The sequence below is a fragment of the Lasiosphaeria miniovina genome (assembly GCF_030549165.1).
Source record: "Lasiosphaeria miniovina strain SMH2392-1A chromosome Unknown B0T26scaffold_4, whole genome shotgun sequence".
Lineage (NCBI taxonomy): Eukaryota > Fungi > Ascomycota > Sordariomycetes > Sordariales > Lasiosphaeriaceae > Lasiosphaeria > Lasiosphaeria miniovina.
In genome coordinates this window covers 974,303-1,000,626 of record NW_026848223.1, presented here as the reverse complement: position 1 = coordinate 1,000,626, position 26,324 = coordinate 974,303, and the positions used below count along the sequence as shown (strand labels likewise).

At 58.2% G+C, this 26,324-nt stretch overlaps 10 protein-coding genes and 1 non-coding gene across 11 annotated transcripts; 6 read left to right on the top strand and 5 right to left on the bottom strand.

Annotated features, from left to right (window-relative positions):
• Positions 1–631: 631 nt before the first annotated feature.
• Positions 632–1,564, top strand: B0T26DRAFT_740598 (carbohydrate esterase family 4 protein; the record flags this gene model as incomplete). Its single annotated transcript, XM_060443866.1, has 2 exons — positions 632–1,027; positions 1,259–1,564. The coding sequence occupies 2 exons, from the start codon at positions 632–634 to the stop codon at positions 1,562–1,564; spliced, it is 702 nt and encodes a 233-aa protein (XP_060295827.1).
• A 220-nt stretch (positions 1,565–1,784) lies between these two features.
• Positions 1,785–3,157, bottom strand: B0T26DRAFT_276661 (uncharacterized protein). Its single transcript, XM_060434131.1, has one exon. It carries the CDS (start codon positions 2,702–2,704, stop codon positions 2,006–2,008), a length of 699 nt encoding a protein of 232 aa, XP_060295826.1. The 5' UTR covers positions 2,705–3,157; the 3' UTR covers positions 1,785–2,005.
• B0T26DRAFT_708213 (pyridoxal phosphate-dependent transferase) lies at positions 2,436–4,563 on the top strand. Its single transcript, XM_060441886.1, has 2 exons — positions 2,436–3,094; positions 3,173–4,563. The coding sequence occupies exons 1-2, from the start codon at positions 2,852–2,854 to the stop codon at positions 4,292–4,294; spliced, it is 1,365 nt and encodes a 454-aa protein (XP_060295825.1). The 5' UTR covers positions 2,436–2,851; the 3' UTR covers positions 4,295–4,563.
• A 1,076-nt stretch (positions 4,564–5,639) lies between these two features.
• B0T26DRAFT_740596 (uncharacterized protein) lies at positions 5,640–6,854 on the bottom strand (the record flags this gene model as incomplete). The annotated part of the gene is made up of 4 exons (XM_060443865.1): positions 5,640–6,131; positions 6,211–6,345; positions 6,427–6,455; positions 6,641–6,854. The coding sequence occupies 4 exons, from the start codon at positions 6,852–6,854 to the stop codon at positions 5,640–5,642; spliced, it is 870 nt and encodes a 289-aa protein (XP_060295824.1).
• Positions 6,855–7,807: 953 nt separating this feature from the next.
• B0T26DRAFT_276280 (uncharacterized protein) lies at positions 7,808–8,799 on the top strand. Its single transcript, XM_060434130.1, has 2 exons — positions 7,808–7,898; positions 8,018–8,799. Exon 2 carries the CDS (start codon positions 8,239–8,241, stop codon positions 8,674–8,676), a length of 438 nt encoding a protein of 145 aa, XP_060295823.1. The 5' UTR covers positions 7,808–7,898; positions 8,018–8,238; the 3' UTR covers positions 8,677–8,799.
• Positions 8,800–8,921: 122 nt separating this feature from the next.
• Positions 8,922–11,025, bottom strand: B0T26DRAFT_647956 (Oxoglutarate and iron-dependent oxygenase degradation C-term-domain-containing protein; the record flags this gene model as incomplete). The annotated part of the gene is made up of 2 exons (XM_060437957.1): positions 8,922–10,873; positions 10,962–11,025. The coding sequence occupies 2 exons, from the start codon at positions 11,023–11,025 to the stop codon at positions 8,922–8,924; spliced, it is 2,016 nt and encodes a 671-aa protein (XP_060295822.1).
• A 1,404-nt stretch (positions 11,026–12,429) lies between these two features.
• On the top strand, positions 12,430–14,209 carry B0T26DRAFT_751144 (pyridoxal phosphate-dependent transferase; the record flags this gene model as incomplete). Its single annotated transcript, XM_060445335.1, has 5 exons — positions 12,430–12,557; positions 12,680–12,813; positions 12,926–13,356; positions 13,565–14,045; positions 14,145–14,209. The coding sequence occupies 5 exons, from the start codon at positions 12,430–12,432 to the stop codon at positions 14,207–14,209; spliced, it is 1,239 nt and encodes a 412-aa protein (XP_060295821.1).
• Positions 14,210–14,342: 133 nt separating this feature from the next.
• On the bottom strand, positions 14,343–15,683 carry B0T26DRAFT_708161 (ribulose-phosphate 3-epimerase). The gene is made up of 4 exons (XM_060441884.1): positions 15,444–15,683; positions 15,258–15,384; positions 14,907–15,152; positions 14,343–14,795 (listed from the first exon to the last, which is right to left on the bottom strand). The coding sequence occupies exons 1-4, from the start codon at positions 15,557–15,559 to the stop codon at positions 14,529–14,531; spliced, it is 756 nt and encodes a 251-aa protein (XP_060295820.1). The 5' UTR covers positions 15,560–15,683; the 3' UTR covers positions 14,343–14,528.
• A 315-nt stretch (positions 15,684–15,998) lies between these two features.
• On the top strand, positions 15,999–20,920 carry B0T26DRAFT_740593 (uncharacterized protein; the record flags this gene model as incomplete). Its single annotated transcript, XM_060443864.1, has 9 exons — positions 15,999–16,485; positions 16,544–17,196; positions 17,459–17,517; positions 17,637–17,745; positions 17,792–17,809; positions 17,916–17,948; positions 17,981–18,625; positions 18,665–20,385; positions 20,425–20,920. 9 exons carry the CDS (start codon positions 15,999–16,001, stop codon positions 20,918–20,920), a joined length of 4,221 nt encoding a protein of 1,406 aa, XP_060295819.1.
• Positions 20,921–22,853: 1,933 nt separating this feature from the next.
• Positions 22,854–24,126, top strand: B0T26DRAFT_740592 (kinase-like domain-containing protein; the record flags this gene model as incomplete). The annotated part of the gene is made up of 2 exons (XM_060443863.1): positions 22,854–23,569; positions 23,634–24,126. 2 exons carry the CDS (start codon positions 22,854–22,856, stop codon positions 24,124–24,126), a joined length of 1,209 nt encoding a protein of 402 aa, XP_060295818.1.
• A 734-nt stretch (positions 24,127–24,860) lies between these two features.
• Positions 24,861–24,934, bottom strand: B0T26DRAFT_t111. Its single transcript has one exon. It is a non-coding gene; the product is annotated as a tRNA-Val (tRNA).
• Positions 24,935–26,324: the final 1,390 nt, after the last annotated feature.

Below are 26,324 nucleotides of genomic sequence, written 5' to 3'. Positions count from 1 at the left end.
AAAATAAGCACTTGATAGTGACAATCCGTACCTCTATAATATCGGGTTGAGGTGTATTGTAGGAAAATAGTTGCTCTAGAAATTCAGGAGACGGTGCTTGCATACGTTGTTGAAGGTGGCCAGCGGCTGATTGGATCAATCGGCTTCTGTGGCGCTGCTTGGCACTGTAATGGCTACCTAGCTTTTAGCGTTTGCGTTGTTGGTTGGCCCCCTCTTGGATTTCTGAAAATGGAAACCTCCAACCTCGACTCCAATTTATCGAAAGGATCAATTCTCTCTAAAAGACACGACCGACACTAGCGCCCCCCGACACAAACCGACGGCTCGCTCAGATGGACATGGTATGGTGTACTCGACAATAGCACACGCGCGCGCAGCAGCTAGAGAATCGGAGGGGGGCGGTCGCGGGGTGCTAGGCACTAGCACCAGCACTAGCACCAGCACTGGCACCAGCAGCATCAGCAGCATCAGCATGCTCGTCCGGCTCCGGTCGATTCTGCGGCTGCCGAGCAGGCTCCTCCGCCGCCGCGCGCGACGCAGCCGCATGGCGGCGCTGACAATCGCCGCGGCCGTCGTGGCCGTCGTGCTGGTCCTGCCGCTGTACATCGTCTACAAGCCGCCGTCGCTGCTGATGCGCTACTTTGCCCACCGCTGGGGCGACGACGTGCTGTGGCGCCTGTGGCTGCCGTCGTCGCACCGCGTCGTAGCCCTGACTATCGACGACGCGCCCTCGGACTACTCGCCCGACATTTTGCGCGCCCTGGCCGCCTCGGGCGCCCGCGCTACCTTTTTTGTTGTTGGCTCCCAGGTCCCCGGCCGCGAGGCCGTCCTGCGCGACATTGTCCGCGCCGGCCACGAGCTCGCCAACCACGGCATGCACGACGAGCCCGCCCGCACCCTGTCCGACGCAGAGCTCGAGCGCCAGATCCGCGACACCCAGCGCTACATTGACGACGCCTACTGGTACGCCTACCACTCGCCCGACGACGGCCCCCCGCCCGATGACGTGTACGCGCCGCCGCGGCTGGTTGGTGGTGGTAGTGATGATGACGATGACGACGACGCGTACGAGGTCCCGCCGCCGTCTACGGCTGACGGAGACAAGACCTCGCCGCTGTCGGCCGGAGGGAACGGTAACGGGAACGGCAGCGGTGATGACGACGACGGCGCCATCAACCGGAGAGTCGATAACGACAGTCCTGCTGCGGCGGCGCGGCGGGCGGTGCGTGGAGCGCCGGGCCCGCCCATGCCGCGCAAGAACAACTACTACCGGCCGGGGTCGGGCTTCTTCAGCGCGCGCATGCGGGCGCTGATGCGCAAGCTCGGTCGCCGGATCGTGCTCGGCAGCATCTACCCGCACGACGCGCAGATCGGCTACTGGTGGGTCAACGCCAAGCACATCCTCAGCATGCTGAGCCCCGGCGGCATCATCATCTGTCACGACCGCCGCAGCTGGACCGTCCCCATGCTGCAAAAGGTCCTGCCCGAGATGCAGCGCCGCGGCTACCGCGCCGTCACCATCACCGAGCTGCTCGACGAGGGCGCTGCGCTGGCGGGGGATTAATAGGAGGTGGGCAGCGTCTGGTTGGTTCTAGGTGGCTTTTGTGCCTTACGAACCTGAGTGGCCGTAGCCGAGAGAACCGGCCAGGGGGTGATGCGCCCCTTATTATTGAACCGAGGCAAGGAATAACGGCGGTCAACAGCAACGCCCACAACGAAACGCCAGGCTTCGCACTGACGCGGCCACAGATTATTGGGGAATAGCCAGCCCAACAGCCGAAAGATCGTCACGGCAAATGAACAAACGTCAGGAAGGACTAGTCACCGAGGACTTTCCCCTCAGCAGCGAGACAAGATGTTCTCGCTGCCATAGACGTAACACTGGAACCACCGAGATGCGGCCCACAACAGATGCCGCTTAAGTCTCAGATCGTCCATATGCTGTCGACTAATTCGAGCCATTGAGTCGGCTAGAGAGTACCCGACGAGACTGTTGTCGGCTTACCTAGATTAACGGCCGACGAGTCAAAATTACCTTGTATATCACCATCAACACCTTTAAATCTAATGTTTTCAGAGCTGCGTCTGTTTCTTGGTATGACGCTCCAGCCTTGCCAGGCTGTCTCAACCCGCAGTCCGTGGTCCCGGATCCCGGATCCCGGATCAGCTTGTCTAGTGTAGTTGTTTCCACATCCTGGCCCGCCCTGTCTGCAAGTCCTCGCCTTTGACAAGCTCCACCCTGCAAGTCGCCATCAAGTGTGCCTCTACAAGCAAGCATGACCCTGAACTGCGTATATATGAGTGGATACGGCCGGGATATGCGCCTGCTTTGTACAATGTGCCTACAGTACAGTACTTGGCTTCTGGCCCCAACAAACGGGCTGAGGATCCCCATGCCATTTCCGCGCTGTGCACGCCCTTGGCTTGACGTTGCGTGAAATGGGCTGGCATGATCCGATTTACCACGCGGTAGAGGATCCCCTTGCCATTTCCGCGCTGTGCACGCCCTTGGCTTGACATTGCGCGATAATGGAGAAGATTGGGTGTAGGTGGGCGCCATCAAGATGGAAAAAAAGCTAGACGGGGCTTTCCCCCTTTGGCCCCGCCCGCGCCCGCGCCCGCGAGTGGTCTTCCGGAGCCGGATGTCTCGAGAGGCAAACTTGGCTATGACTGTGCTTCCCCCGACCCTCCCACGCCTCACCATCGCCCAATCTGCCTGTCACTGGATAGCGAGTGTTGAGAAGAGTGTCAGTCCAGAACTGTGGGCAGTCAACATCGGCCGGGTAGACAGAACCAGAGACCCAGAGACCCAGAGACAACGAACGGCCCCGAAACGAACCCCGCGCCCAAGATGGCCTCCGATTCCGGAACGCAACCGCCCGCCGTGCTCAAGGAGGCCGAGCAGACGCCGCAACTAGACGGCCCGGGCCAGCTTGCTGCCGCCTTCCCCATGGGCCTGTCGCTGGCGTCCCGCTCCGTCCATGCCGACGACTACATCAACTCTCACCCAGCCGTCGCCCCGCCCATGCACGTCTCGACCACGTTCCGCTACTCTCGCAAGCCCGACGACCTGTCGCCCTGGACCAACGTCAACGTGCGTGTTTTGTCCCCCCTTCCCTTCCCCTGAACACACTTTTGTCATCCACCAATCCTGACTCTTGACGTCATCCAGCCCGCGGCGCCCTATGACTCGCACGTTTACGCGCGCAATAGCGCGCCCAACACGACGCGGATGGAGGCGGTGCTCACCTCTGCGCTGGGCGGGCCGTGCCTGACGTACGCGTCCGGGCTGGCGGCGTTCCACGCCATAGTGGTGTTCCTTAACCCGAAGCGCATCGCCATCGGCGGCGGCTACCACGGGTGCCACGGCGTCATCGACGTGGTGGCGCGGCTGAGCGGGCTGCAAAAGGTCGATCTCGAGGACGAGGCGGCGCTGGCGACGCTGCGGCCCGGCGACGTCATCCACGTCGAGACGCCGCTCAACCCGACGGGCGAGGCCCGCGACCTGGCGCACTACCGCCGCGTCGCCGACAAGCTCGGCTGCTACCTCACCGTCGACGCTACGTTCGCGCCGCCGCCGCTGCTCGACCCGCTCGCGCTCGGCGCCGACGTCGCCATGCACAGCGCCACAAAGTACTTTGGCGGCCACTCGGACATGCTCAGCGGCGTGCTGGCCCTGCGCCCCGACCACGCCGCGGCCTGGCTCGCCCGCCTGCGCGAGGACCGCCTATTCCTCGGCAGCGTCATGGGAAGCCTCGAGGGCTGGCTCGGCGTGCGCAGCCTGCGCACCCTCGAGCTGCGCGTCCTGCGCCAGAGCGCGAGCGCCCAGGCCCTGGTCGACTGGCTCGCCACGGCCACCACCGCTCCCACCGCTCCCACCGCTCCCACAGACGCAGACAGCGACAGCGCGGTCCTCTCGTCGTTCGTGCTCAAGATCCAGCACGCGTCGTTGCAGCCCGAAGCCAAGGACCCAACCTCGTGGCTGCGCGCGCAGATGCCCAACGGCTACGGCCCCGTGTTCGCGCTGTGGCTGCGCGACGCCGACGACGCCCGCCGCCTGCCCAGCAAGCTGCACCTGTTCCACCACGCCACCAGCCTCGGCGGCGTCGAGAGCCTGATCGAGTGGCGCGCCATGTCGGATATTGGCGTCGACAAGCGCCTGCTGCGCGTCAGCGTCGGTGTCGAGGCCTGGGAGGATCTCAGAGAGGACCTGCTGCAGGGCTTCCGTGCGCTGAGGGCGGATGCTGTTGCTGCTCGTGCTGGTACTGGTGGTGGTGATACTGCTGCGAGGTAGGAGGCAGACAGGCAGGTAACCGAACTACCTATACCTAGGCTATAAAGCAATAGAAACATTATTAGTGATGAGAATCAATTTGTCTCCTGTGTCTCTATCACTTGCTCGGTCCAAAGGCCGGATGCAATCTCCCCTTTCCTTTGGGTGAGTTTTGCAATACCAACATGATCAGTCTCACATACATGCACACGCATTTGCAGACGTCCGTCCATGAGTGACTAGGTAAAGTGAATAACAACCAGGAAATTTAGGGTATTCCCACTTGCTTGCGTCTGTGATTCTCGTATGTATGTACGTATGTAAACACCCAACACCACCACCTTGCTATTGTTCATCGTATAGTAAACTTATTTTCCACCAACTCGCTTCCCTGCCCTGAACAGGACACGAATATGACATTACAACCAGGGCCAACCCCCCCCCCCCCCCCCCCCCCCAAAAAAAAAAGGCTCAGAAACCGAGCGTACACCACCACCACCACCGCCGCCGCCGCCAGATGGGTCCCGGCCCGCCCGTTTGACCTGGCCGGCCGGCGGCTATCAAACCCCCCTTTCGACCTCGTAAATTAACCTCGACGTGCCGTAGCCGTGGCCGTGGCCGTGGCCGTAGCCGGGACCATGTTTCTTTTATCTATTTTGCAAGATCAGCATGAATTTCACACACACACAAATCCTTCCTTCAGTTTGCACAACTCAGCAGAGAAGCACAACAACAAACAATGATAATAATACTTGCATGGTGTATTTTATAGTTTTGAATGCACAAATATTACCATATGCATAGTCGTGTATATTCCTGTACATACATTACTTCCATCCAATCAGCTTCAGCTTCCCGCCGGTCTAGTATTGTCACAACAGCACAAACATACGAATCAACACCACATCACACCATCCGCCCCATCGCCCATTTTCCCGCTTTCTCTACCACAAAACCCGAGACCACGAAACCGATAGTGACTGATTGCACATGACAAGGAACAAAACACCAGACACGGACCGTAAAGTGATGAATGATGCAGTGTGATGCAATGCAATGCTGCTCCGCCCGTCTCGTCTAAGACCTCCTGTCCCTTATCAACGCGTTTACGCAACAACTTACAAGGAAAGAAAAATAGTAAAAGGAATTCTTACAACAAGGACAAATTACCTCCCTCCTTCTCCTCGCATATACCCCATACCGTGCGACTCCCGTTACCCAAAACCCCTAAGAACACCGTCAAACCCCCATAGTAAAAGTGTGTAAAGAACAAGAACATATTATAGTATGTACAAACTAGTGTTGCTCAGAAAGTTAAAGTTTGACACTGTAGGCCCGCCGCCACACGGCTGAGTCTGGGGTCTCGTCAGGACTGGACCTCCTGGGCCTGCAGCGAGGCAGAAGTGGACGTCGGCGGCCTGTCCATCGACGACGACGGCGGGGGCGAGTAGATGACGGGCATGGCACCCAGCTCGGCGCCCTGGCCGCTCTGCCCTCTCTTGCGGCCGGGGAGGAAGCGGGACATGCCCCCCTGAGCCGCCGCCGGTGACGTGACGCCTCCGCCGGTGGTGCTAATAGGACCGGCGGCGTTGCTGTTGTCCGCTGTGGCGTCGGACCCGAACTTTGCGAAGAATCCCCGTTTCTTGGGCGCTTGCGCGAACGGCGACGACTGCTTGTTGTGGCTGTTGCTCTCGTCGTTGAGCCCAACCTCTTCAAAGTTCTCTTCGGGCGTCGGCGGCTCGCGCTCGAAGCGCCGCTCGCCTAGTGCTGACCGCGGCATGCGCGCGAACCGTGGGGAATCAAGACTTTGCCGAGGTGCTGGGTCGGTGACGACGATGGGGCTCTTAGCGCAAATGTCCTGTTCTGGGCGTTAGTTTGATCCGTTGTCCGTCGTCACGTTTGCCAAGAAGGCGCAGTTCGTTCTTGGGGTGACGTACAAAGGACCGTCTGTACGAATCGAACGACTCTCGTGAGATGGAAAAGTGCTCAATCTCGGCCACGCTGCTCCTGTCGCTCGAGGTCCGCGACAGGTACCGCCGGGGCCATGTTGCTTCCTTTTCTACGGGAGACGGCTGTGAAAGACTGCAGTCAGACGAAGGTGCTCTCATCAATTGGGACGCGATTGGGACGCAATTGGGAACGCTGTCTCATACCGGTAGATAGACTCCGCTATCGTTGACCACTGTAATTCGCGGCGAGAACCTATTAGCCAGGAGCACGACAAGTCATGGGACGAGCGGCTTTCATCGGATGTGTGGCTTGGATTGGCGTTCGCGCCCTGGCGGGGATGGCACAAAAAAAAGGAGGGGTCGTGGATTTGGGGATAGGATTGGGCCGCCGCCGCAAACGAACATTCAGAGAACATACCACTCATCTTGTACTCGCCGGTATCCTGGCTCCGGCGGCTGCCAATGCTCAGCGCCGACGAGGCTTTGGACCCGACCGTGTCTACTCGCTCGAAGCCGGGATGCGCGGGGTCGTCGGACCCAGACCCGGCAGACGACGAGCCGGGGCGCACATTCTCGTCCTGGACGGCAAGGTTGCCGCCGGGCCGCCGTGCGAAAGGGTTCCGGATCGGCATTTTTTTCGAGGGCGCGGGGCGATAGTAGTTAATGGATTACGGCTATACCGGCCGGAAACCAAAAAAAGACCACTGCAGGTGGAAGAGGAGAATATCGGCTGCCAGAACCGCTTTGAATTGCTACTGCTATTGCTCGCGCAGGTTGGTCTCAAGGTAGGCAGTTAATGGCTTGAAGGCCTGGAGGGGTGCTGTTTAAGAGCGGGCAGGCGGGCTGTCGAACAAAGCTCGGCAAGTCGGGACCTGGTATTAGAGACAGGGTATAACTCGGAATTCGTGACCGAAGAGCCGAGACAGAGTTTGAGAGAGAGATGGGAACGAATGCCTGAGCGAGGTAAGGGTAAGAAAAAAGAAGAAAGCAAAGCGAGCCGGGCAAGGCAAAGTCGGCCGTTAAGAAAAAAAGAAAAGGTCAGACGAAACGAAATGGCGCCCCAAATGGATTGCAGATCACGCAGGGAATCTGGATCGATGCGCTGCCGGATTCCCAGTCTGCGGGTCCTCCAGGCCGACCCCGGCCGCTGCGGCAGGTGGCACCGAGGGGAGGTGGATGGGTGCCACAAGACAAGACCTCGCAACGCCCAGGCTTCTGGTTGGCTCGCTTTGCGGAGCCTGAACGAAGGGGCGGGCGGTGCTGACCTGACATGGAATGGACCCCAGGGCAAGCGGCCCCCAGCTCGAGCGCCGCAGTTGCGCCTCGCCCGTGCGTGTGCCCCGATTCTTTAGGGAAGCCAAAGCCACCGATCTCGAGCGCCCACCACCCACCACTGCCCCGCCTCTAGACTATTCCAAAGAGACTTATTACTTGCCAGGGGTGTGCTCAGTATACCTTACACCTACAGTTGGTTTCCTTGGAGGGGCATTTGGTAACGGTTAATGGATTGATCCATGCTTCCACCTAGACAGCGTATTCCGAGCCCGATTAGGGACTTCCACTCTACCAACCAACCAACCGCCCCTCGTCCAATGCACCCTTCCAGAGTGCGGACTTCCCATCATGACGTCCCAGTCCAGGCCGATCTCGAAGCGAACCGGGGGGGGCCAGCGGTGGTCAGTGTCTTAGCGTCTGTCTGTCCCGAGGAGGTCCTTTAAACCACATCGAAGATCCCCGTTTTAGTTCCCAGCCGGGCCAAACGCTGACAAAAACGCTGCAATACCACAAAAGGCAGCGGAATAGTCGATCTCGTAGCCGTCTATCTATTTCCCACATGTCAGAGCATCCTGTCTCGCAAGCACCAACTATCACAAGCAGGGGCACCTTTGCGAAACACGATGAACCAGAGACTCTAAACTCTCGAGCCCCCCCCCCTTCTGGTCTGGTCACACGCAGGCAACAAACAACCCAAGGCTCGGCAGGGTCTCTTTAGGGTTGCCGTTGCCACGTTGGTCGATGATGGCATGGGGATTTACGCTCCCGTCCGCTTCTAGATTGGGCCTCTTTCCCCTGGCAGGAATTCGTGCGACTTTTCTAGGTTGTTTGCCACGTCGATCGCTGTCGGTGGACGGAAACCCGCGTGCCGTGCGGGGGAGGAGAAAGGCGATCCCCATTCTTTCCTTTCCCAGAGTTGCAGAGACTGTCATCTCGATAGGTTCTTTGGCAAATACCTCTCTTGCCCGTCGAAGCACCGGATCGAAACATCAACGTCGGATTGGGCACCATCGGTTTCTACCGGCATTGGTTTCCTCAGTGCGTGTACCACCGCTGAAAAAGTCCAGGCCCGTCTTACGGATGTGGCCGATAACCACGACTCGGAATTCCAAGAGCTATCGAAGCTTTCGAGGACCGCACCTCAGCCACACGCCTAGGCAACTAGGCACTCTGCTTTAGATTAGTGTATCTGACTAGGGCTTTTGCTCTGCCCCCCCACCGTGCCACCGGCTAAAGTCTCAACGACGAGCAAAACAGGTAAATCCAAACGTCTTACTAAGAATGACATTGTCAGATCGCCATCCGCGAGATGCTCTTACATGGCGGTCATGATGCAGCCAGGCAGTAGGTCCTTTGCGGGTTGAGTGAGGCTCTGGTCGGGCGTGTGTGTAGTAGTTCGTTTTCCTCATGATATCTGTTCGTGTCTAGTCCGAATCACTGTCCTCGCTGCTCGAGAAGCCATTGAACTCCTCCTCGGTTTCGTCCAATACCCCCACGCCAGCTCCGTTGCCATTTTCTTCGTCATCAGGTTCATCATCTTGCTCTTCAGTCTCAAAGGTGCCACTGACGTCCCACCTATCGCCCTTGGCGCTCGCGCTCACGTACTTGACGAAGCGCAGCGTCCCGCTGTCGCGCAACACTATAGTCATTTTATTCCACGACGCCGCCTGGAAGAAGAGAATGTTGTCGTCGTCTGCACTGCTCTTGTAAATGGCGGCGTCCTCGTTGCTGTCGTCGTCGCCGGCCATGTACACTTCGTGACCACCAACCTCCGATTCCTCGACGTCTTTGTCCACAGCCTTGTCAACAGCCTTGCCATTTGCCTTTGCCTTGGCGCTGTCGCCATTGGCTTTAGGTTTGCCGTTTGCTGTCTTGCCTGCGCCATTGTGGATTGTAGACGCCTCTGAGGATGCCTCTGAGCTGTTGTCGTCTTCGTCCTCTTCATCATCGTCTTCAGCATCATCGCCCCACCCCTCGGTCGGCGTGATGCCAATGTTGACTTCCAGCCGCGACTTGCCTTCGTGGCCGGTAGCAAGTGTGTAGTCCTTGCCCCTGCGGAAGCGCCGTGCGAGAATATCGTGGCTCTCAACCACGGAGCGGGTTGCCATCTCGAGCCACAGACGGAACTGCCTCGATGGTAGCAATACCTCTACCAGCTCCTTCAACGGCGAGTCTTCTGAGCCGGCATCTCCGGGCTGGAGGTACAAGTAGCGGTGCTTGTGTGGCGGGCGGGCGACTTTCCAGGCGCCCTTCTCGATCTTCTCGCTGTTCTTTGGAAGCGGCTTGGCCTCTTGTGCCTCCACATACTTGCGGACCTTCTCGGCAAACTTTGGGTGTAGGATGTCTGGTAGGGTGATGCTGAACTCTTCCTCAAAGTGCTCGGCGACATTCTCGATCGTATCCGGCGTCAGATACGTCGGGGCGATATACTTGAGCAAGAAGTCGAGGTCGTCTGCGTCCAATGTCGCGTCGTCACTTTCTTGGCTGCTCTCGCTGGACCCGCTCCTCTCGACCGGCACCGGCCGCGCCTGGGGACGGTCGTGCTGGTCCGGGTTTCCCTGCAGCTGCATCAGGCCGCTGTTGCGGGCAGCCTTCTCCTCGGCCCCCTCGACCCAGCCTTCCTCCCCGATCTGCGGGATGTGAAACCAACCGCTGATGGCCATGCGGATGCGGCCGCCGTTCTTCTCGAGCTCCTTCTTGGACGCGGCCTGGTAGACCTCTTCGACGTCGTGGAAGGACTCGCCCGGCTGCACGGCAAAGAAGGACAACTGGTTCCAGGCGGGCGGGATGACCTTGACGGGGTCGGGCTGGGGCGTTTTGGCCACCTCGCCGTCCTTGCCGGCGCGGTCGGTGACGGGGAAGAGACGGAGAGCGCCGCCCCAATCGGCCTGCCACGGCGTGTCGGGGTCGGTGAGGTACAGGATGTAGCTGACCTTGCGGGAGCCGATGACGTCGTCGTGGCACAGCAGGTAGCAGTTCGGGGTGTAGACGTTGATGGCCATGTCGGTCTTGCGCCCGCTCAGGGGCCCGCAGCCGGTGATGTGTGACACGTAGTCCCGGAAGGTCTTGGAGTAGAGGGCATCGCGCAGGGTGAGGAGGGAGGGCAGCTTGGCCAGGGCATCATCGTCCAAGCCGTCCAGGTTGGCCAGATCACCGCTCTGGTGGATCTTGTAGATGTCGGTCTCCTTGGGCGTAAAGGAGACGTTGGCCTTGACCTCGGAACGGACCTTGCGCAGGAGCCCGTCGTCGACGAGGCCCGAGATGACGCTGTGCTTGTAGGGAGTAGCCGAGGCATAGTCGGCCGTGTACTGTTCCAGGACGGGCTTGTCGAACAGGCCCTTGCGGAAGCGGGCTTTGGCCTCGCCGTCGGTGAGGGCTATGGCGAGAGGGCAGGGTCAGCATCCCGGGGGAGGCGAGCGGGACATCAGGGCAGGTCAGGAGAGGGGGCGGGCGGGGTGTAATACAGTTCTTGGACCGCTTCTTGACCGGCTTCTTGCCGTCAGCGGGCATGTCTGCCTTTCTCTTCATGCTGGCGATTCAATTGGAGCTGTTGCACGGATTTTTATCTTGTGGGAAGTGTATGATACGACGAGGACGCCGGCTCCCGTGGAAATGGGCAGACTCTCCGATACTAATAAAAATGCTGAGGTGGTGTTCAATCCTAGCTGCAAATTTGTGGATCCGGAATTTTTTATGCCCCACAGTCGAATGTTGATGGCCTGCTCGTAGTCCTTAGCCCTTTCACTGTGCTGTGTGCTGTGCAGTGTTGTATGTCAGCGGGCAAGAAGAGCATTGACCCCTGAGGCGCTGCGATCGATTGGCTGCTGCGAGGGCAAAAATTGGAGTTTCAACGCCGGAGGTTATTTCAGGCCAGGAACCTAAGAGGACGGGAATTGCTTCTCAGCTCCCGCCCGCATCAACTAAAGGACCTCGCCCAACTGGACTGGCAGACTTGCATGAGGCTCCAAGCGCTCGTCAATTTGGCGCGCCGGCGATCGCGACGCGGGCAACACTGTGTCTGAGGCCGAGGATGGCTTACACGATAGCAGAGGGGGCAGAGAAGATGGGGGAGCGGCTTGAGGTCCTGTTGGTATATCATTCATGCCATATGCCCTCCCCCGCCGGACCGAAGCGCATCGGAGCTGCTTGATAGAGAAAAAGGTTGACGCCCGGCGCTTCGTGCCAACTGCTAACAGCGCCAGCGTCGCGCTGGTTGGGCCTCTCATTGCCCGTGGGCGCGAGCTGATAAGCCGCCGCGGCGTTTGCTAATACCAATACTCCGTAATGCTTGGGGGTCAGTCGCTGAAACCCAGCGGGAGCGAGACGAGACGAGACAAGACTGCCCGAGCCTCCACCTCCAACTCCACCTCATCCATCCCACGGCCACAGGCAACCTAAGTACTTACTGTACAGGCACAGGGGCTGCATGACATGACATAGACGCCCGCCTGCGCATCGGTATCCACTCGGACAGCACCACGCCCATCTTGCTTGATGGGGCGGTTTGCTAATAATTATCGTGACTTCTGGCACCCTTTGTGGCATCTCAGCAGCCCGGCTCGTGGATCCGTCCTCAACCCACAGTCGACTGAGAAGCCCAGTTGGCCAGTCAAAACCGCGGACCCGGGTTGCGTGTGTGTCTTGGGTTTGGTTATCCACCTCTCCGCTGCCCTGCCCAAAGCGGAAACCCTGGAGTAGGTCATTGTTCTCCGCACGTTGGGCTCTGCTCGTCGTTGATCGTCGACTTTCGGTTTTATGTGAAGGTTCTACGGTGCCTCGGCCTCTTAATCTCGGTGCCACTGGCGCTTCTTTGTGCTGGACTTGCTGCGTCACCGTCACCGTCACCGTCACCGTCACCGTCAGCCCCTATTTTGCCCCGTATTTCCATTACACGACTTTTAGACAGTCGGCCACGCAAACATACCTTCCAACATGTCTGCTGCCAACGACGAAGCCTTTAATATCGACCAGGTGAGGGCCAACTTCCCCGCATTGGCCGGAGAGCAAGTGTTCTTTGACAATGCTGGCGGCAGCCAGGCTCTGGGGGCGGTGGCCGAACGGTACATACATACATTCCTGCTGCTCGTCCTTAGTACATGTCTAGTTGAGCTCGTAGCCTCACGGTCCAGCGCTCGCTGATCTGGGGTTGTACTGTTTGTTAATATGACGATGGCTGTATCAGCATCCGAGACTACCTCTTGAACACCAACGTCCAGCTCGGGGCCAGCTATGCCACGGGCAAGGCGTCCACCGACCGCTACAACGCGGGCTATGCCGCGGCGGCGGCGTACATTGGTGCCCCGAAGGACGAGATAGGTAACATAACCCCCTTTCACCCCCACTCGTAAATCGAGAGCACCCTCTCGTGGACAAGGCAGCGGCTAGTTGGTCTCACACAAACACATACACATACGCACCTGAACCACAGTGCTCGGCCCGTCCACCACACAGCTGTTTCGAAACGTCTCATACGCCCTGTCGTCCTTCCAGCCCGGCGACGAGGTCGTAATCTCAGTGCTCGACCATGAGGCCAACATCGCCCCCTGGCTCGATCTGGCCGAGCGGCAGCAGCTGGTCGTGAAGTGGTGGCATCCCTCGCAATCGTCTAGCAAATCGAACCCGAAACTCGCCGCCGAAGACCTCGGCCGGCTCCTCAGCCCCAAGACCCGGCTTGTGACCTGCACCCACGCGAGCAACATCCTCGGCACCATCCACGACGTCGCGGGATTTGTCCAGATGGTGCGCGCCAGCGCCAGCCCGGACGCCCTCGTGGCCGTCGACGCCGTCGCCTATGCCCCCCACCGCAAGATCGACGTCAAGGCGCTGGGCGTCGACTTCTATTCCTTCTCGTGGTACAAGGTCGGCTGCTGTGCTCTTTTTTCACTCCCCTTTCTGTCTCTCTCTCTCTCTCTCTCTCTCTCTCTCTCTCTATCTCTCTGTTACAGCAACAGAGTCAACATCCACCCCCTTCCCACCTCTTTTCCTCCTCCACCACTCCCTTTCTCCTCCCCTCCTCCTCCTCCTCCTCCTCCCTCTTCAGTTCCCTAACCCCCGCAACCAACCACAGGTCTACGGCCCACACATCTCACTACTCTACGCCAGCGCGCGCGCGCAGGCCCGCCTACGCTCCCTCGGGCACTACTTCAACGCGCACGCGACGCTCGAGAATAAGCTCGGACTCGCCGGGTCCAACTACGAGCTGGTGCACGGGATCCCCGCCGTGGTGGACTACTTGCCCGACAGCAAATGGCCCGGCATAACCGCGCAAGAAAGCAAACTACAAACGGCGCTGCTGGCATACCTAAACACACAACCCGACGTGACCGTGTGGGGCGAGCCCGCCGGCGCGGACCCGGGCGCGCGCGTGCCGACGGTGAGCTTCACTGTCGCCGGGCGCAGCTCGCGCGCGCTCGTCGAGGCCGTCGAGCGTGACTCGGCGTTCGGCTTCCGCTGGGGCAGCTTCTACTCGGTCCGCCTCGTCGAGCAGGTGCTCGGCCTCGACGCGGGCGACGGTGTTGTGCGTGTGAGTATGGTTCATTACAATACTGGTAAGCTCTCTCTGTTTCTCTTTTTTCTTTTGGTTTTGGGTTTAGTTTGGGCCTCTGGGGTGCCGTAGACTAATCAGCAAACCCCTTTTCGTGACACAGTGGAAGAAGTCCAGGCGCTGGTTGCGGCCATCGACAAGGTCTTATCTAGGGGCCAGCAGCTGTAGGCGTGGCTGGGCTGGACGGTTTCGTTGTGGAAGAAGAATCATGGGGTCTGGATTTTGTAGCAGTGGCTGGCAACTATCGTGTCAAGCTGAAACATGGGGTTCTAAATATCGTAGGGACGACGAGTGTGGATAGCTTTCGCTTAGAATATTACTCGATTAGCTATATTAATCTATATGGCTGCTCGTTTCCTGACAAGTATTTCTCAAATCGCGGCACACGTCTTGCGTATCGGCTGCGTTCAGGACGACATATATATATATATATGTATACCGAAGCTACACGGCGCGCCTGAAACCAGAGCGAGTCATTAAATCTACTCTACAGCTTCCCGTTTCTCTTGTCGACGGCTTCCCGGAGCAGGGCGATGACCTCGGCGGGGTCCTTGGCGCCAAACACGGCGCTGCCGGCGACGATGACGTTTGCTCCCGCGTCGGCGGCCTGGTCTATCGTGCCGGGCCCGAGGCCGCCGTCGACCTCGATGTTCAGGTCCGGGTACCGCTGGCGGAGCGCCTCGACCTTTGGCAGCTCCGAGGCCATGAACTTTTGCCCGCCGAACCCAGGCTCGACCGTCATGACGAGAACCATCTGCGAGAGAAGAAAAGAATTTCATATTAGCATATCGGGGGCTGCTAGCCTTGACGGCAAACGAGCCCAGTGTTTGTTTGGGGAAAAAAACAAGGAATCCGTCCAACTCACATCAGGACGCTCCTTCTCGTTGGGGCTGTCCAGCACGTCCCACAGCACGTCGACCTTGGTTCCCGGTTTGATGGCGATGCCGGCCAGCATGCCGTTGTCGTGGATGTAGCGGATCAGCTCGCGCGGGCTCGTCTTGAGCTCCGACTGGCCCTCGGGGCTCGAGGCGGCTGATGAGGAGGCGGCCTCGTAGTGGAAGCAGTACAGATCGCAGCCGGCCTTTTTGAACTCCGTGACCCACTTCTTGGGCTGTTGACGGTGAGACAGAAGAGCGGGCTGTCAGTCGGCGGTCACGCAATAACACGCGGCCTTGTAAGACGGGGGGCGGAGGGCGGAGGGCGGAGGGTGGTGTACCTCGGCAATCATCATGTGGCAGTCAAAGGTGCCCTTGCCCAGGCTCTGGGTCGGCCGGTCGACATGGCTGCGGATCTTGACGACGACGGGAGGGCCAAAGGTGAGATTGGGCACGAAATGGCCGTCCCTGGGCATTTCAGGTCAGTGCATGCCGTTGACCCAACTAGAGACATGAGTAAGGCCTACATGATGTCGACATGGAGCCAGTCGGCGCCCTGCTTGATGGTCCGGGCGCAGTCGGCGCCGAGGTCGGCAAAGTCGGCCGACAGGATCGACGGTGCTATGATTGCCGGGGGCGCCATTTTGCTATGAAAAGTAATCACCTTAAGGAAGATGCTCTGGGATCAATGGAAATCGAAGGTAGGTACTTGGTAGCTGCCCGCTGTGACAGAGTAAAGTCGAGCTCCCGTTCAGATTCGAAACCCCATCAACCTTTGGTGGGGGAGGAGGGGCAGAAACACCTATCGAGCGGGACGGAAGCCAAGGATCAATTGACAGGGGTCCAACGAAGTAGCGACAGTAGGACCCGCACTGACATCACCTGAGTGGGCACTGTGAGTGGGCAGCTGCCAGCAGCAGCTTTTGACGCTCAACATCCATCACCTCAACATTGTCATCCATTACTAGCGTGACGACATTGACGGCGGTGATGCTCGCGGAGCACCTCAGCCCATTGCGCGGGGAACCCTAAACGAGGCTCAATAGACCCAAAATTGAGCTGGTAAATTAAACTCAACGAGAATGGCGGGGATTCTCTCATATATACCGCTGGTTAACCGGCTGGTGGCGCCTGGCGCGGCGGCAATCGACATTGCGCCGGTCGAGGTGCACGACACGGCGTCCAACGCGGGCAATAAGGGGCGGAGGCTCCTCAACCACCTCCTCAGGGCCAACCACGTGAATCACTCCATCATCTACCACAGCCTGCAGTTCGACAACCACCTGCCGCACATCCTGTGCTCGGCCTACCTGCTCGGCGCCCAGCCGTCCCAGATGCACCGCATCTACGAGGTCGAGTCGGAGAGCTTGGAGCCCTGGAAGGACTCGCCGTCCGAGATCATCGAGGATGACTGGCGCGACTTCCTGGGCGACAAGCGCTACCAGCGCGCCTATGTCGACTTTTTCGAAGACACCCTGGCCATGAAGTTCAAGTACGACTGGAAAAAGGTCATCGAGGATTACGTGCTGAAGGGCCCCGAGCCCCTGGTCAATGGCCTCATTGGCGGCCGTACGTTGCCACGGGAAACTTGGCAGTAAACATCCCCTCGGCTAACACGCAGGCATAGTTGGCCACCCCCTTATCCACCTTGGGTATGCTTACGAGTTTGACAACCGAGAGATTGCCATGGAAGCCCTCGGACTGGCGGCTACCCAGTACAACTTTCTCCACAAGTACCTCGACGATGCGTCGTACACCAGGAAGCCGGCCTTCACATCGACGTCGCCGACCGAGCTGCTGGACAAGATAGCCCGTGACGGGCGGTTCGACGGCATCTTCACTGAGCCGGGATACGACAACATCGAGCCGCTGTTCGAGGAGCACGAGTCGCTGGTGCTGGAGTACTGGAACGCGTGGGAGCTCGCCAACCCCGTGGAGCAGTTCCGCGAGTCGCAGGAGGCGGCCGTCGCCCTGCTCGTCGCCACGGTGCCGCCCGGGACGCACGCCTACAACTTCTTCATCGTCCACCTCCTCACCACCAGCCACGCCGTCCGGATCCTGCTCCCCCTGCTCCCGGCAAAGTTCCACCTCCCCCTCGTCCGTCAGTGGTGGCTCCTCACGCTGGCCGTCTACGTCGCCGAGCTGCGACCCGAGATCGACCCCGACTACATCCCGGCCGACCTCAAGGGGAAGGGCTGGCACTATGTCGAGACCAAGGCGCTGGAGTCGGAGTGGGCCATGGATGCCCACTATGTCAAAGGTAAGGCTGTATTTTGGCATGTCTCTTTATGGAGCCATCACTAACGCACCCGTAGCCATTCGTGCCATCAGAGAGGCGGCCCGGACCTGGGGAGACGTTCACGACCGGTATCTTGCCGCCGCGGTTAGATTCGTGAACGATTTTGAAGGCTGGACACACTAACAACCCCCCCCCCCCCCAAAAAAAAAGTTGTCTATCTATTGCTTGAGGCGATATCCAGAATGTTTTTCCAGAGCTCTGCTGCCTCCTGCTTGGCGTTACATACCTTGGAACCATGTTTAGAATAAAATGACAATTTTCCGGCCGATACCAACAAAATGTAAAAACCATCCATCTAGTAAGTAAGTAATGCGCGATTCCTGGCCGAAGTTCATAGTGTCCGAAAATCTGGGGGTTTCAAAAAGAAAAGCAATGATTAAGCATAATATTTCTTCTTCTGAAATGGTGTGCACCTGTTGAGTTGGCTATTTCGTGACATGTCATTTCGAGGGTTTTATGTAGCGGCTTGTGAAAAGCACTCAACGCGAAATCGACGAGTCGCGTCTTGGGCGATGAGCGCCACTCTAAGGGTTAGGGTCAGCGATTAGCCGTTTCCGCAAGGCTGAACCCCTGCAGCAAGCTGCGAGTCTAGCTGTGTGCTGTGGCCTGCGGTGCCTGCTCAGTGCTGTTATTGTTTTTTTCGTCGCGCCAACGGCGGTTTTCAACCACGTCCAACATCCAGCAACGCCATTGAACCCAGACAACGTCTGCATCTCGCTATGTGACAAATACCGTATCGTGCAAACTGCAGCATTCGGAATGGAGCCGCCGGGAAAGCGACGGAAGCGGGCAATTGTCGACGATTCCGACGGTGACGGCGACGGCGACGGCGACACCATAGAAAAGCAACCCACGTCGTCCAAAAACACCCTGAGCCGCTTCCTGTTTTCCTCGCCCGACGCACGCCAGGCCCCCAAAGCAGCAACCGCCGGCGGAGATGTCGCCGACTCTCCCAGTCCCGTGCCTGCCCGGAAGGTCACGCGCGCCGTGGCATCCAAGCCACAGCCCCCGGCGAACTCGCAGCCTGCTCCCTCCTTCGCGAGCCGTCTCGCCAGGAAGGCTCCGACCAAAAGCCCCAGCACCAGCCCAGACAAGTCGCGGACACGGGCGCAGAAAAAACTCAAGCTCGAAGAGAAGGAGAAAGGTAAGACAGCAGACCTGAAGACGCTCTTCTCCAGGCAGGCGCAGAGGAGCCAGCCGTCGTCGTCCTTCCCGGGCGCCCCCAGCGCCCCCAGCGCCAGCGCCAGCAACAGGGACGCAAGCAACCCGTTCGCTCTCGACGACCTTATCAGCGACCCCATATCCGACGACGACGTGCCCCTCTACAAGACGGCGTCGGCGTCGAGCATCGTTGGCAAGGCGGCCCATAAGCGGTTCAAGGAGGCCGGCGGGTCCCAGCCCGGGACCGTCGTGAATCCAGCAGTGGGCCAGAGGTTCCTGAAGCAGCAGCCCAAGCTCCCCGGGGGCGCAACAGCAGCGTCCAACGACGGCGACGCGCGGCCGTGGTCGGAGCGGTTCGCTCCCGTCAACCTGGACGAGCTGGCGGTGCACAAGAAGAAGGTGGCCGATGTAAGGAGGTGGCTCGAGGACGTGCTCAACGGGCGCATGAGGCAGCGGCTGCTCGTGCTGAAGGGTGCTGCCGGCACCGGTAAGACTACGACAGTGCAGCTCTTGGCCAAGGACATGGGCTGCGAGGTGCTTGAGTGGAGAAACCCGTCCAACTCGTACGGTGTCGCTCAGGGATACCAGTCAGTGTCTGCACAGTTTGAGGAGTTCTTAGGGCGTGGCGGCAAGTTTGGCCAGCTCGACTTGGACTCGGATACGACTCCACCTCCTCTGCCTACGCCGACCCAAACCGAGTCTGCAAAAGTGTCAGATCGAAGATTGATACTAATTGAAGAGTTTCCAAATACTTTCATGCGGTCGTCAACCGCCTTGACGTCCTTTCGGAACACGATATTACAGTTCCTGGCGGCAAACACACCCGCCCTCGCAGGCTATGGGCAGAGCTACTCGTCGGAGCCCGTTACGCCGATTGTCATGGTCATATCGGAGACGCTGCTTACGACCACCTCAGCATCGGCCGACAGCTTTACGGCACACCGGCTACTTGGCCCAGAGATCCTCCGGCATCCCGGGGCCGGCTTGATCGAGTTCAACTCCATTGCGCCGTCGCTCCTTGCGAAGGCTCTGGAGCTCGTGGTGCAGAAGGAAGCCCGCAAGTCCGGGCGTCGGCGCACCCCCGGCCCGCTTGTCCTCAAGCGCCTGGGAGAGATTGGGGATGTCCGAAACGCTATTGCGTCTCTGGAGTTTCTCTGCGTCAAGGGAGATGACGATGCCGACTGGGGGTCCAAGGTTGTGTTTACGAAGCCCAAGAGGGGAGCCAAAAACATCCCGGCGCTGACCAGGGGCGAGCACGAGAGCCTCCAGCTGGTCTCGCAGCGCGAGGCGACGCTCGGGATATTCCACGCTGTGGGGAAAGTGGTGTACAACAAACGAGGGGATAAGCCATTTCCTCACGGGTCGGTCGAAGCAGCAGCAGAAACGCTGCCCGGCTACATGGCAAACCTCTCCAGGCCTAAGAGATCCGAGGTCTCGGTCGACACCCTGATCGACGAGACCGGGACCGACACGCACACCTTCATATCTGCCTTGCACGAGAACTACGCCCTTTCCTGCGAGCAGAGCAACCCGCTAGACCCAGGCACTTCGCTCAACCACGTCAACGGCTGTCTCGAGTACCTCTCCGAGAGCGACTTCCTCTGCCCGTCCTGGGACGTGTTCTTTGGCGGCAAGGGGTTTTCGGGCGGATACATGGGCAAAGACTCGGGCAGCCACATCCTGCGGCAGGACGAGATGGCGTTCCAGGTCGCCGTCCGCGGGCTGCTGTTCTCGCTGCCGTCGCCCGTGAAACGGCAGACGCACCCCACCGGCCGTGGCGGCGACTCGTTCAAGATGTTCTACCCGGCCTACCTCAAGCTATGGCGCGCCAAGGAAGAGCTCGACAGCGTCGTCGACATGTGGGCCACCAAGATGCTCAGAGGCGAGGACGGCGGGCCGGGCCCACCGCGTACCGGCAGCAGCGCAGCGACGACGACGGCAGCATCGCTCAGCAACGGCGCGTCTGCGTTCCTTAATAAGAGTAATAGAATGGCTGGCACGGGAGATCGGTTTAGAAATGCCGGAGCGTCGTCTGCTGCGGCACCAAGCCAGGGTCTAGGCCGAGTGGTGAAACCGGAGCCGCAAGAGGACACGGTCTCTGCGCCGCTCCTCTCTCTCGGCACCGCGGGGCGGCAGGAGTTTCTGCTCGAGCGGCTCCCGTACATGGCGCACATTGCGCGCCGACGGCGAGGAAGCAATGGCGGTGGTGGGTTCGGGTCCATGCGGCTCAGGGACTTTGACAGGGTGGTGTCGTTTCAGGGCATCGGGGCGCCGAGGGCAGAGGACGACGACGACGACGACAACGACGACAACGGGCAGGACGGCGGCGGCGGGGGGGGTGCGGCTGGCGGCGACACGTCCTGGGCCACGGACAAGCCCACGGAGGAATCGGCCAGCCCGCGCAAGAAGAGGCCGCACGGCCTCGGCGCCATCCTGAGCAGGTCCAGGACGGCCAAGAGCGACGGCGACGACATGGCGCCGGCGGCCAGCCTGCTGCCGATCCAGAGCCTCGTGCTCAGCGACGATGATATCGAGGACGATTGATTGATTTCTCTCTCTCTATCTTTGGGAGGGGGGCAGGCAAACGGGAGGCGTATGGGCATGGAAATGGACACGGATGGACACCAAGCAGGCCTATTCTTCCTTTTCCTTTTCTCTCTTTGGGGCAGAGACTGCACTGCACTGAAATAGGGGAAACTCAACTAGATACTCTGCATAGAGACCTGTTCGCGTCCCCTTGTTTGTGCACACATACACGAGCACTTTCTTTAATGAGGATATATACGCGACGTACAGAGTATGTATGTATTTATGTGTAGAGAAAAGCAGAAAGCAAGCAGTTCCCAACTCGGTTTTGAAGAGAGAGCGTGTGGTGCGCTGCAGCTGTTGCTGTTGCGGATGAAAAGGAACGTAGTAGAGAGAGGTTGTGCTCCTTTTTTTGAGAGAGAGAAGGTGGGCAGCAAACAAACACCATGAGAAATATCCCGATTGCCGAGTCGTTGGCTGGCTGGCGGGCTGTATCTTTAGAAATCGATGCATGATGATGGATTCAATTAAAGCATTGCAGTAAATGCGTGCACTCTATTAATCCTGTTTCTTTTTCCGTGTCGAGTGCGGTGCTTGTGAAAGGCTTGTCAAAATAAGTGTTCTGTGAAAGGGGCAAGCGACGGCGGCGATACTCGAAAAGAATAGGGGGTTGATCAATTATTATAGTGAATGGCGCACTAAACTTTGGGGGTTGGAAGGGGGGTCTATCAGTGGCAATTTTAGAGTCGCATTATCGGAGTAGGCCCGCCCATTCCGAACTCATTTCCTGCCTTTTACCGGATGTGACCGTGGGTTGGCCTAAGAAACTCCATTTCTCAATCTTTGGAACAAACTCTTCTGGAGAGATCCGGAATTCGATTCATATTTTTGCCCAGTTTTCTTTTTTCTTTTTTGTTAATCGTTTCTTATTCTCTGCTGATTCTGAGGCTCGCAAAGTGTTCTGTGTGGAATGTACGTTGGTTCTGGATTTTACCGAATCGAAATGTGGTGGTTTGCTGCATCGTTAGGGGTTCTTTCCGTCTCCAGTTTTCACGCAGAGTACATCGTGAGGCTTGAGATGAACAAACTCGGCGAGGGAGACGGTCTTTGCAGACTCTAGCCTCGAATTAGCTATAGATAGGCGTGTAAATAGAGCCATCTCGGTTTTGGAGTTTCCACTTGTTCTAATATACATGCTTTCTTGTTCAATGGCATCCGCATCGTGGCGATTGTGATGCTGGAGAGCTCTCTCATTGAAGAGCGCGCCTCTCGGTATCCGTACTCCAGATTGAATGAACCCCAGCAACCTGCAAGCTTGCGCTTCAATTAACACAGTATTGCTTCAATCGTCGGTAGACGTCTTTCCCAGCCCTCACTTCCAGTTGGCAACCCCGGATTTGGGTCCCAGGAAAAGACATCTCACGCGCCCACTAGCCGAATGCGGCGTGCAACCCCCAAAAGCATAAATTGAATGAACTACTGTAATGCAACGGGACCCCGACGGGAGGAGCCTCCTTCTGCACGGGTGCGCCCAGTCGCACGCGCGGGGTCGGGAGAGTCGTCTTGGCCGGGCTCCAGCTTGCAACCTCGGCTCGTTGTCTGCGTGCCCTGCCCGGTTTCGTCGCGGCCGCGTTCGACGGGAGACTGGGGAGCAACCGAGGGCAGAGACGAGACTCGGAAATGCGAACTCGGCCGGCCAGAACAGGTGTGACTGCTGTTCAGACTCCACGTCCGGTGTTGTCAATTGGCGTCAATACGTTTTGTTTCATTGGCTGGCAAGTGGCGGTGGCGGGTTGACAGACAGGGCAAGAGCAACAGCGACAGAAACAGCAACAACGACACGCCAAGACTCCTCCATTCCGATCTCGATCTCGATTTCGACAGGCTCCAACTCCAACTCCAACTCCTCCAACCTTTTTTTGCAGTGAGAGAGAGAGAGACGACGACAGCAATGGCGGGACGCGTTCGCCAGCCCATCAATGTCCGGGCGCTCGAGGCGTGGATCGCCAAGTCGGTGCCCGAGATCGAGGTGCCGCTCGACGTCAAGCAGTTCGGCTTTGGCCAGTCCAACCCGACGTACCAGCTTACGTCGCCCGACGGCCGGCGCTACGTGCTGCGCAAGAAGCCGCCCGGCGCCCTCGTCTCCAAGACGGCGCACAAGGTCGAGCGCGAGTACCGCATCATCGCCGCCCTGGCCGCTACCGACGTGCCCGTGCCCAAGGCCTACTGCCTGTGCGAGGACCCTAGCGTCATTGGTACCCCCTTCTACATTATGTCCTTCCTCGACGGCCGCATCTTCGAGGACCCCGTCATCCCCAACCTGCTGCCCGACGAGCGCCGCGCCATCTGGGCCGACGCTATACGCGTCCTCGCCAAGCTGCACCGCGTCGACCCCCGCGCCGTCGGCCTCGAAGCCTTTGGCAAGCCCTCGGGCTTCTACACCCGCCAGGTCGCCACCTGGCGCACCATCTGCGACGCCCAGGCCAGCGTGCGCGACGTCGAGACCCACGAGCCCGTCGGATCCCTCCCCCACTTTGCCGACCTCATGGACTTTTTCGCCGACGAGGCCCAGCAGCCTGTCGACCGGGGCACTCTTATTCATGGCGACTTCAAGATTGACAACCTCGTCTTTCACAAGACGGAGCCGCTGGTCATTGGCATTCTGGAGTGAGTACACAGGCCGCGGGTTCATGAAGAGTCACTGACGGTCTCTCTCCTTTCCTCTCGCCAGCTGGGAAATGTCCACCATCGGCCACCCCCTATCCGACCTGTCCAACCTCCTCACGCCCTACTTCACGGCCCGCCTCGACCCGTCCAGGAGCATTTCGGTGCACACGGGGTTTCGGCCGCGCGCCACGCGCGGCCTCCCGACGCCCGAGGAGATCTCGACGCTCTACTTCTCCGTCGTCGACCCCCGCACCCCGGCCTCGCAGTCCTCGCTCGAGCTGTCGCTGACGCGCCAGACCCCCGGCGAGCCCGACCGCCGCCGGGAGCTGCAGTGGGCCCAGGCCTTCAACATCTTCCGGCTCGCCGCAATCTGCCAGGGCATTGCCGCGCGCCACGCCGGTCGCCAGGCGAGCAGCGAGCAGGCGCGGCGCTACGCCGACTCGCGCGCCCCGCTAGCCGAGTTTGCCTGGGAGCTTGTGCAATCGACCCGCGCTGCCGGCGCCGGCGGTGGTGGTGGTGGTGACAGTGGGAGTAGAGGATCCAACTCGAGACTTTGACATGACATGAACATGAACATTGCATGACGGGGGTGAAAAATTATGGTGCGTGCGTGCGCGTGTGTGTTGGTTTACCGAGGGGAAAAGATCATTACATCTCTTCAAAGCATCTTGCCGGCGTTGCTTGTATATATCCACACCTACATAAGCATTCATATCTTTTTTTTGGTGACGGTTTCTCTTTTGTCAGGACACCGGTATCTCGGAGAATCCAGCTTGGCATTGTTGGTGTTCTCTCTTCGCAGCACTCGGCGCAGGTTCTTCACATTGAAACCCGACATGTTAAACCATCATGCCCACTGGCGCACTGATACGGAACTCTTGCCTTTTTCTCCCTCGGCACGCCCACGCAGTTGCAGCTCTCGACTGTCTTTGCTACCTACCTCGGTCGACTGCTATGTCGGCAGACACGGCTGAGGCGCAGATAGGCTTTCCGAATGGATATCTTAAACATCCGCCGCTTCAAGTGCCATCCTTGGAGGTATTTTCTCAGCCGATATTCCGCATGCCATTCTATAAAAAAGAAAATTAGAACACAAAAACTAGAACGGGGGAAAAAGGGAAAAGATAAAAAAAAGCAAGATCTAAAAGAAATACTACAAACCACCCCGTAGAAGAACACAAAATAGGATGACAACACGATAATAATAAAAAGAATAGATCAAAAAAAAGACTTCAGACCGAAAAAAGCCCATAAGACGAAAAGGAGAAAAAGACAAAAAAACGAAACATTATGATCAGACCCGGGCTTGAACCGGAGACCTTCAGTGTGTTAGACTGACGTGATAACCAACTACACCATCCGACCAATCATCGATGCATAGCAAAGGAAATAGGGTCCCTGATATACCTACCCAGCATTCATTGCATGCCTGCAATGGAGCCAGCCTTTGCGACTCTACAGAATACACCCTTTTCTTTAAATTCCCTTCTAAGCTCACAGATTCAAGCGCGTGAATTGCATCCGCTATGCTAATTACGGATACTTGGGAGTATGTATTCTCTTTTACCAGCGGGACATATTCGGGTTTGCCCGTCCATAATGAGGCCGGTACGCCAGGACTGCCCGACACATGACAGGCTGTAGAGGAGAGCAAGTAAATGCTTCATCATAGGAATGTCAAGCGTTTTTGGATAGACGAAGAAATAATTACCGGCATCAAGGTTGCTTTCTGTGAAATTGTTGGTCGATTGAGGTAGTTGGCCGGAACACATGGCCTGTGTCGTGAGCCCCACTACGGTTGGGTTTGGGCATCCTTCCAAAGTCGCTCAAGGCGTGGGTTGGTCATGATAGATATAGTCCGTTAATTGGGATGAGAAGTGTTGGGGCTTTACGAGACTGCAGAGTGCAACGAACAGCCGCTGGCCTGGGGTACTTTGCCGACAAAAGCGAACCCTCGAGGGTAATAGACACACACGAGCGCGGCCTTCTTTGCGGCCCAAACCTCTGCGCATGCAAGGCGTTGGGTTGCACGGGAATGAAAGGCGCCATCGTGCTGACTCGGTTTTTGGTTTTGGATACGTTCGTAAGGCAGACCCTAGGAGAAGTCCAATATCTTTTGGCCCCGAGTTCTGGGCATTGTCTGGCGCCGCATCGTCAAGGCGGCCGGCGCATCATCGTCTGAAAAATAAACAGGCTTGCTACCGACAGACGGCGAGATACTTTCCTTTGGCCAGGAAGGCGCCAGGCCTGCAGTCGGCTCGGTCAGGAAGGTCGGCTCAAGTGGGCAGGTGGGCAGCGCAGTCAAGGTGAGGCAGGTTCGGCTTTTTCTATGCTCTCGGCCACGTCATATTTCAGTTGGTTGAAACACCTCCAAGACAACTGCAGGCGGAGAGTATCGCATTGGACCATGTAGAAAGTGCATTGGTAAAAATTAGTAACTAAACTGGAGATGGAGCTAGGCTCGGGAAGTGAGTAGCAAAGGCAAGCAATTCAATGTCGTTCAATTATTTCACTTTTTACTACGCCGTGGCACATGCTTAATTTTCTTCATTTTAGTGTGTGAATGGTGATGGTTATAAACCCCGTAGAAGATGCTCCTAGAGTAGAATAAAAAATACAAGTAGAAGTTCATAAGTACGTGGCAGTTCACAAATAAGGCACACTGGATTTCGTCGCCAACGACATCTATAGGAGCTGTTTTGACCAAATACTCGTCAGATAGCCACACGCTAATATGATATGGTAACCACATTCA

What these genes read in the sequence shown, in the direction of transcription:
- B0T26DRAFT_276661 (XM_060434131.1), bottom strand. Translation starts at nt 2,704, where the DNA reads ATGGTGAGGCGTGGGAGGGTCGGGGGAAGCACAGTCATAGCCAAGTTT.
- B0T26DRAFT_708213 (XM_060441886.1), top strand. Translation starts at nt 2,852, where the DNA reads ATGGCCTCCGATTCCGGAACGCAACCGCCCGCCGTGCTCAAGGAGGCC. An exon ending in CGCCCTGGACCAACGTCAAC is followed by an intron (nt 3,095 to 3,172) that starts GTGCGTGTTTTG and finishes GACGTCATCCAG; the next exon opens with CCCGCGGCGCCCTATGACTC.
- B0T26DRAFT_276280 (XM_060434130.1), top strand. Translation starts at nt 8,239, where the DNA reads ATGATGGCATGGGGATTTACGCTCCCGTCCGCTTCTAGATTGGGCCTC.
- B0T26DRAFT_708161 (XM_060441884.1), bottom strand. Translation starts at nt 15,559, where the DNA reads ATGGCGCCCCCGGCAATCATAGCACCGTCGATCCTGTCGGCCGACTTT. An exon ending in TGGCTCCATGTCGACATCAT is followed by an intron (nt 15,385 to 15,443) that starts GTAGGCCTTACT and finishes TGAAATGCCCAG; the next exon opens with GGACGGCCATTTCGTGCCCA. An exon ending in GCCACATGATGATTGCCGAG is followed by an intron (nt 15,153 to 15,257) that starts GTACACCACCCT and finishes CACCGTCAACAG; the next exon opens with CCCAAGAAGTGGGTCACGGA.